General features: G+C 30.0%; 1 protein-coding gene and 1 long non-coding RNA gene across 3 annotated transcripts; one reads left to right on the top strand and one right to left on the bottom strand.

Moving 5' to 3' along the window:
- Nucleotides 1–765: 765 nt before the first annotated feature.
- Nucleotides 766–2,960, bottom strand: LOC115884123. 2 transcript variants are annotated; one of them, XR_004050501.1, is made up of 6 exons: nucleotides 2,671–2,960; nucleotides 2,172–2,615; nucleotides 1,960–2,105; nucleotides 1,731–1,907; nucleotides 1,434–1,677; nucleotides 766–1,371 (listed from the first exon to the last, which is right to left on the bottom strand). XR_004050501.1 is itself a non-coding variant. In XM_030902621.1 (5 exons), the coding sequence occupies exons 1-5, from the start codon at nucleotides 2,765–2,767 to the stop codon at nucleotides 1,531–1,533; spliced, it is 1,011 nt and encodes a 336-aa protein (XP_030758481.1). In that variant the 5' UTR covers nucleotides 2,768–2,960; the 3' UTR covers nucleotides 766–1,530. The 2 variants fall into 2 exon arrangements, 1 of the variants encoding a protein (XP_030758481.1); XM_030902621.1 differs by having other exon boundaries at nucleotides 766–1,677.
- An 889-nt stretch (nucleotides 2,961–3,849) lies between these two features.
- On the top strand, nucleotides 3,850–4,487 carry LOC115884122. The gene is made up of 3 exons (XR_004050500.1): nucleotides 3,850–3,910; nucleotides 3,990–4,135; nucleotides 4,195–4,487. It is a non-coding gene; the product is annotated as an uncharacterized LOC115884122 (long non-coding RNA).
- The last annotated feature ends 3,740 nt before the right edge of the window (nucleotides 4,488–8,227 follow it).

Below are 8,227 nucleotides of genomic sequence, written 5' to 3'. Positions count from 1 at the left end.
TAATAACACCGCTAGAGTATCTGTTTGATAAAGATTGCCTCCAAAGGACAGTGAAATTTCCTAAAGGCATTATGATTTGAAGGAGTATGTCCAAAATAGGCTCAGAAAAGTATGAGGTGGTAGAAGTCATAATTGATGCGTCAAAAAATCAAAAAAATTTGAAAAATATTCTTGTGTCAAGTGGGAAGGACAAAGGTCCTTGTAACCAATTGTTCTGGTAAAGACCAGGACAATAATTTTATATTTCAACAGGATGGCGGGGCATACCATACAGCTGAAACTACTAAAAAATGGTTTAGGGACATGAACATCAAGGTCCCCTCATGGCCTTCGCATAGTCCAGACCTTAATGTTATCGAGACATGTGGCATAAAACAAAACAAAAATTGTGCCACGATCCCCAAAAAATCGTTGCCCATTTGACGATGATATTAAGTGAATTATGGCAAAATTTTTACTCTGGCGTATGTCAATCATTAATAAAAACAATGCCAAACAGGCTTGCAGTGGTTGCAAAAGTTCATTCCGATGTAACGCCATATAACAGTTCTTTTTAAAGTGTCCGAACATTTAGTTGTCACGATATTGTGCAATCTTTTTGTTTATTTATTGGCCTACAGTTTATTTTAATGTTTATAGAAACTAAACTATTTAAATACTCATTAGAAATGTTAGATTTTAATATATTTTTAATGTACTTCTTAAATGTAAATAATTCAGTTAATGAAAATAAAAATTTTTAATAAATTTTTGTTTGTCCGAACATTTAATTGTTAGGGCTCGTATATATATACAACATGATCGAAAAACAAACGGCGGCAGCGATGGCTATAAAATGAAGATCGCTGTCATTTAATATGTAAAATTATATAGAAAATGTCATTAATTGTCATGTCAATATGAAAAGTCATCGCTGACACTTTTTTTGATCATATGGTACGTATATTATATAGTCATTTCCAAGTGAAAAGTTACTCCATTATTTATCTTGACATTTGATCGAGATATACCGTACGCTATGCAACTACTTTAGTCTTTTCGGCAAATTATATTACATATTGTCACTGCGAGTTCTGATACAATTTCCTTTTAAATTTACTACCTCTAATCAAAATCCATTGCAGAATAAATAATAAATAACATAAAATAAGCTCAGTAAAGACAAATACACGAAATTTCAAATCAAATTCAAATGTTTCAATTGAAACCTCAAAAAGAATAAGTCGAGGATGGGGACCTATGATGTTGATTCCATCTACCATGCATCTTTAGACCATGCATGAATACATGAATAGCATTATACTCCTTCCTTAATATTTTTATTCAAAGGTCCAGATAATGCTGACAATGGCAGTACCGAAATTAAAAACCCTAAAAAAGACCAATTAACTTTAAAAATACTATATCTAAAATCTTAGCTAGTTTCTACTTACTTTTATAAAACTACAAACATGGCAAGAAAAAATATAAACTTTTATATCAATTAAATATAGACTAAACTCTAAAAGGTAATCTAAATAATAAGATCAATTATTCATTAGTTGAGTTAGGAAATAAACTATCATATGATGGAGGTAAATCTTTTCCTTGGTCAACAGGTGCAGAAGGTTGTGTAGGTGGAAGTGCTGGTTCTGCCAGCCTTATCCCAGTAGGTTCATGCATTTCCATTACACATGACTATAACATAATAAAATAAGAAGTAATATTTACTAAAATATACACATACTCACACTACGATTATTATCAGATATGGGAGTTGGATGAGCAAAATCCTCTCTCCAACAGAATAATTTATGTTTTTTAAAGGCCCATATAAGTAAACAGAAAAGAGCAAATAAGAGTGCTAATGTAGAAAGGGAACCTATAAGTACTCTATCTCCCACTGACCCTTTGGACTCAATATTGGACTAGAAAAAGCAGTAGAAAAGTGAAGAACTTCAGCAGCATTTACCTACTTACAGACAGCAAGCATTTTCCTTCATCGGTGCATCCATAATAAGGGCAATTAATTAATCCATCCATGAAAAAATGAGTTTTAATACATACTTCTTCTCGTTCATTACACTGTTCCAATTTGTAATGTTTATAATTCAAATATGAACATTCTAAAAGCAGAAACAATATTTTCTTAAGGAGCTTGACACTACTTCCGCAATAAATTATCCATTTACCTTTAAAAGATGTAAATACCACACTAAATTCAGTTCTAGTATTATAAGCCAGTGGTTCTTTATCAATAAATATAGTAACATCTAATTCACCATTTTTATTCATTGCAGAATTGATACTACTAATTTCACCATTTTCATTTTGGTTCATCACAGAAGTTGCATTAAAGTTTCCACAAAATCGTCGAGTAAATTTATTTTGAACGCGAATCTGAATGTAATCAATACATTCTCCATTACTTTCATTTTTTCGTAAGTTTATGTTCTGTATTACTGCGATAACACCACCATTAGAATAAATGGACTCAACTTCAAAACTACAACTATTATCTACGTTCCATAAAAGCCTATGCTGATTAATGAACTGTCCTTCATCAACTATAACTGCTTCGTATTTAACTTTCTTTTGACTCAATGGCGAACACAGCTTTGGGTTTCCTAATGAATCTAAAAGAATAAATAATTTATCAAGTTAAGCAAATATTTGATTTGAAATGTTTACAGTGTTTATATTCCTGAATTGACCCATCAATAAATCCAATTATGAAAACACCTAGGTGTAAAATGATATTGTTTAGCTGTTGTTTTCGATACATCATTTTACCTGACAAGTTTAACAATAAACTTGTAACATATCATTTTTATATCATAAAAAATGCAAAATTATGCGGTATTTAAAACAAATTTATTTTGATAGTTTAATTAGGGATTTCAAATGAAGAAAATTAATTTTATTTTCTGAACTCTCAAGTTGATAATCAAAGCATATCTGAGTATCTGAGGTTAGGTCAGTCAAACGTCAAACCAGTGTTTAGTGTTGTCAGATGTCAGCAGAATGTCAGAGAGAGAATTATCGTTTCAACCTTTAAATATATCGTACCGTAAATCATCGTAAAATCGACCTCCAAACAAAAATAAATATTTTAAAACAATCCAAAAGCTGTTATGAGACGGCATTGTTATTATGAATTCGGTATTACTTTCTTTATTAGGTATCTAGCACAAAAAAAGAATAGTTTTCTGGTATACCAGTTTTCTTAATAAGTGCAAATAAAACAAATTTAAAGATTTCAACAACTAAATCTATAAAATATTTCATTCAGGTCAACCTCATGCATCTCTGGATAAAGCCCCGTTCTCAGAACTGCGTCGTGTCGACAGCGACACTGATTGACACTTCAAACGACCAATGGGAGCTGTACTAAATTTAAAATTGACAACTGTCTGAATTTTGTACAAATCTCATTGGTCCTCTTGACGTGTCGCTGGCGACAGTCGCTGTTCTGAGAACGGGGCTTAATTAGGCATTCCAACGACCTGTCAAAATCGATCCAATATGGCCGCTGGGGGCACACATGGCTGTATTTACATTAGTCCTTGTGGTAGTCAAACCAGAGCTAAGTTATATTTAATACATTTTATAGTGTTTTTCAGTTCATATTGTGGCTCAGTAGTTAGTTGTTAACACATTTATAGTAAATTTTGATAGCCAGGATATAAATTCTGCGAGAAACATAATATTTGAAGACGTTTTGTTACATGCCGATTACGTGTCGGAAGTCGAGCAAATAAAGACAATTTATATTTTATTGTGTCCCTACGACCACAAATCACCGCTTCTAACAGAACAAAATTAATTGTCCAAGAAACGTCGTTCTCTTTGGATGGCAGCTATAAAAGGGATGATTTAATGTGGTCTATAATAAAAAATCAGAGGGTGTGTAGCAAACACTTTCTAACAGGTCTGTAATCAAAATTCTTTATTGATATTTCTGTTTTAATAATGGTGGAATATTACAAGTTTATAATTGTTATTTCTAGGAAAACTTGTTAGTTTAGAAGATGAAAATCATCCAGATTGAGTTGGTTCCGTGACAAGACATGGGTCATAATTGTACAAATCTGAAAAAAAGGATGATATTGAGAGAAAACTAAGGGCTGACTAAAGAAGAAAAGTACAATATGAAGTGAGATTACTGACAACTGTTCAGATTTTAAAATATACTAATTTTGATATTTATTATAGGCCATTCTTAACACGTCTGAAGCAGAACCTCATCGGGTGATTGAAACAGATGTTTGAATCAACAGTTTTAGTGTACAAACATACATCACGATGGATGACTTATGCAACAAATTTGAGTAGCTTAGTTTTGCAACATCTAAAATTAGTAATTTCGCCTTATTGCAGATTACATACCGTTTACACAAATGACAGCTCTAGGCAAGTTTAAAAGATTTGGCTTATCGTTTTAAAGTGTCTTTTGCTACAGCCTTAACAACATTTGAAGTAATCAATAATGATTTATACAAAAGGTATAAAACCTATAAATAGAATGGTCCAATCCATCTACGATGCTCTAAAAAATATGACATATTGTTTTAAAATGGCATTTAGGAATCGCATTGTATTATTGATTGTTACTCAAATATTTATTTATTTATAACATTATATTGTAATTCTTATTTTCACGAGTGTAAATTACAAAATTAGCTTATTGTTTCTATATCGTAATAAACGAATATGTACTATATACTGTTATACTCCTTAACAAAAATATACAATTGTCGAATAAACAATAAGAAAGATATTTTTTATTTATTTCTATCATTTTTTACACATACTGATGGCCCAATAGGTATGTATTATTAAAAAAATATAAACTGAATACAAAACTAAAACCTCAATGGATAGAATTATGACAGAACAGCTGATCGGCTTCATTGACCTTGCCCCCAGCCGCCATTTTAAAATCACGTGGTTTGGAATGCCTAAAGCCCCGTTCTCAGAACTGCGACTGTCGCCAGCGACACGACAAAAGAACCAATCAGATTTGTACTAAATTCAAACAGCTGTCAATTTTAAATTTAGTACAGCTCCCATTGGTCGTTTGAAGTGTCAATCTGTGTCGCTGTCGACACGACGCAGTTCTGAGAACGGGGCTTAATGGTGTGGATCCGGTGGCTGACCTTGAAACGAGTTTTTGCTGCATATAGTCTTAGACACTACGCATGCGCACATCTTTGATGTTGCCAGATTGTGAGTAATTTTGGAATTATTTTCAGTAGAAAACAAATATGTGCTTTTCAGCGTTTTTTGTCAATATATACCATAAGATTGAAAAAACGGCGTTCAGTTGGCTGGGAAATGACGATTAAGGACATTTCCCATATAAAATGACAGCGATTTTCATTTCATAGTCATCGCTGACGCAATTTTTTTTTTCAATCATAGTACGCGGTATATTATTTATATTATTATTTTAATATTTCGTACAACACGTGAACGCTTATTATGTAGTCTATAAAATATTTATATAGAAATTATACTATAAAATAAATAAAATTATATAGAAATAAAACTATAGATTCCTATCTAGATTATTATGCTACGTTTAAAAAGTGCTTTATTAAAAATTCGGGAAATTAAAAATGATGTGTCCAAGTTTTTTCTTTTAATTTTTAAATGCTGTAGCTCCATGTCATGTTCATAATAGGTTTTTTTTAACATTCCATCAAAACTACGGAGGCCTTAAAAGGCCTTTTAGCCTCCGTAATTAAAATTGTAGAATCAGCCTTCAGCAACATTAACATCAGTGACCTTGTTTAATTCTGCTTATACATATATTGCATTAATTTTTCTGCTACATTAAGATTTCTCTATTCTTACACCTAATTTATGTGATTTTCTTAGCATATATGATTTATAAACCATATTTTTCCTAGTGGAAGGATGGAATAGGATATGCAAAATTAAAATATTTTAACTTTTATTTTCCAGACCAAGCATAATATATAGTATTAAGATTAAGACATAACAAATATTATAAGAAAGATTTTAATATAAATCACAAACTAAGTCTTAATTTAGTCTTGTATTTCTATTATTATTATTATTCTTATAAAACTAATAAGATCAAAACTCAACCTTCACCATATTGTCAAGATTTAGCATTATAGGAAACAAGAAATTAAGTAAATTAAGAAAAGAATATCAAAGTACACGATATTAAATACTGTAATGTATTCTACGATACAAACCATCTCCCTTCTAAAGAGAAAAAGATAAAACATAAAGCTTATTTCAGTCTTATCAACACACACTCTTCGATTTATCGAAGATATATTTTAATATATGTCTAAAATTGCTATTAATCCACTAACTTGATATTTTTAAGAAATTATGATACAAACATTAATTATAATCAAAGTATATTATATTAGTAACATTATAGGTAAAATGTTACCTCTATCTCCGATTGACGTGTATTGTTCTATAATAAGACAATAAGACCCGTCATGGTAGTACCTCAAAACATCAATACATATAATCAAAACTATTGTTGCTTGTAAATAACTAGAAATTAAATAACTTGAAAGAAATAAAATAATTCTAATAAGTTTAAAACCATTAAGAAAAAATCCGTAAATGATAAATTTTAATTCTAATGTAAATATATAAATAAATGTTATTATTATTACAATTTTATATATTCATAATACTTTCATTTCACAATCTTCATTATCCTTCTTACCTTAATTTTGGATATCAAGATAAATCTGAAATTATAAAATTAATTATAGAATTCATATTATTATTGATTAACATGCAAAAAAAAATTTCAACTGCAAATAATTCGAAAATAAACTGCAATTTGGCAACATCGATGATGTGCGCTTGCGTAGTATCGATGATCAAATGCAGCAAATATAGGCTTCAAGGTCAGCCACCGGATCCACACCTTTACCCATCTCTGTTTTGTTCTATATTCCAATTTTTGAAAAGTAAGCTACCGTTTAACGGCAGTTTAAGTACAGCCTAATTTTTAACGGTTGTGACGATAATTCTCTATATGATTAACAAGATAACAAGACAGTGCTTTCTATTAAAAGATCAGCCTCGGGCGAGATTTATGACGTCACGCTAGTTAGATATAACGCATTAATAATAAATATGTTGTAGAATACATGGAAAACATAATTATTCCTCAGATTTTTGGTTTGTATTTTAAAAATGATATAGTTTACATTAAATATACATAATATACAGTTAATAATTACAACATATATACCTATTTGTAGTAATAAATACTTTGGCAAATAAACTATGAACCATACAAATGCAGCAAATGTTTTACAATATACAAATAATGTATAGGTGCATAAGATAATGGGTAAAATGTAAATATATTTTAAATTTTGGGGTTTGAAAATCGATCTAATTTAACAAAAAACATTCAATATCTACTAATAGTGATGCGAAAAAAAGGCGTCAGCGATGGCTATGAAATGAAGATCGCTGGCATTTTATATGTAAAATTATTCTAAAATTTTTGATTTTCTTGGGATTTTTAGGTTCGGGAAAAACGCTGATTTAAGTTTTCATTTGGGTTTTCATTATTTTTATTTGGTTTAAAAAAACGTTTCGGCTAACTATAGCCTTCATCAGTGTTGTGTCATATGAGAAAAATAGTGTCGAATATAATCCAAAAAATTACATGTACAATATAATTCACACCTCATAATGTTTACTGCAATTAATAAACTAATATAAACTTATCAAAAGATGACCACATATTTTTAAAATTATTATTCTTAACGCTAAAATTATCTACATTGACTATGGAGTACCCAGTAAACATTATGTGCGTGGTGTGAATATTTTTATATGTAATTTTTGGATTATATTCGACACTATTTTTTCATATGACACAACACTGATGAAGGCTATACTGTTAGCCGAAACGTTTTTTTTTTAAACCAAATAAAAAATGTTGAAAACCCAAATGAAAAAACTTAATCAGCGTTTTTCCTGAACCTAAATCCCAAGAATATCAAAAAAATTTAGAATATTTAGAAACAAGGTTCAAGAATATCAAATTTTCCAAGATTGTAAAATTCTAGTTAATTATTTTATGTGTACAGTTATTTAGGGAATGTCATCAATGTTCATTTCCAAGCCAACTAGACGCCGATTTTTTTCGATGATACGGTATAATTCTTACGTAAAATGTAAATAACATTAGACCAATTAAAACAAAGAAATATGAATTTCTTAG

Source organism: Sitophilus oryzae, unplaced genomic scaffold, assembly GCF_002938485.1.
Source record: "Sitophilus oryzae breed Bouriz unplaced genomic scaffold, Soryzae_2.0 scaffold_2015_pilon_pilon, whole genome shotgun sequence".
NCBI lineage: Eukaryota > Metazoa > Arthropoda > Insecta > Coleoptera > Curculionidae > Sitophilus > Sitophilus oryzae.
Note: the sequence above shows the minus strand (reverse complement) of the source record. Positions and strands in the feature narration are given on the sequence as shown.

Excerpts from the sequence above, each read along its gene's own strand:
- LOC115884123 (XM_030902621.1), bottom strand. The coding sequence starts at position 2,767 with ATGATGTATCGAAAACAACAGCTAAACAATATCATTTTACACCTAGGT. Across the intron at positions 2,616-2,670 it reads AATTCAGGAATATAAACACT|ATTCATTAGGAAACCCAAAG; the intron begins GTAAACATTTCA and ends TTATTCTTTTAG. Across the intron at positions 1,908-1,959 it reads AAGGAAAATGCTTGCTGTCT|TCCAATATTGAGTCCAAAGG; the intron begins GTAAGTAGGTAA and ends TGCTTTTTCTAG.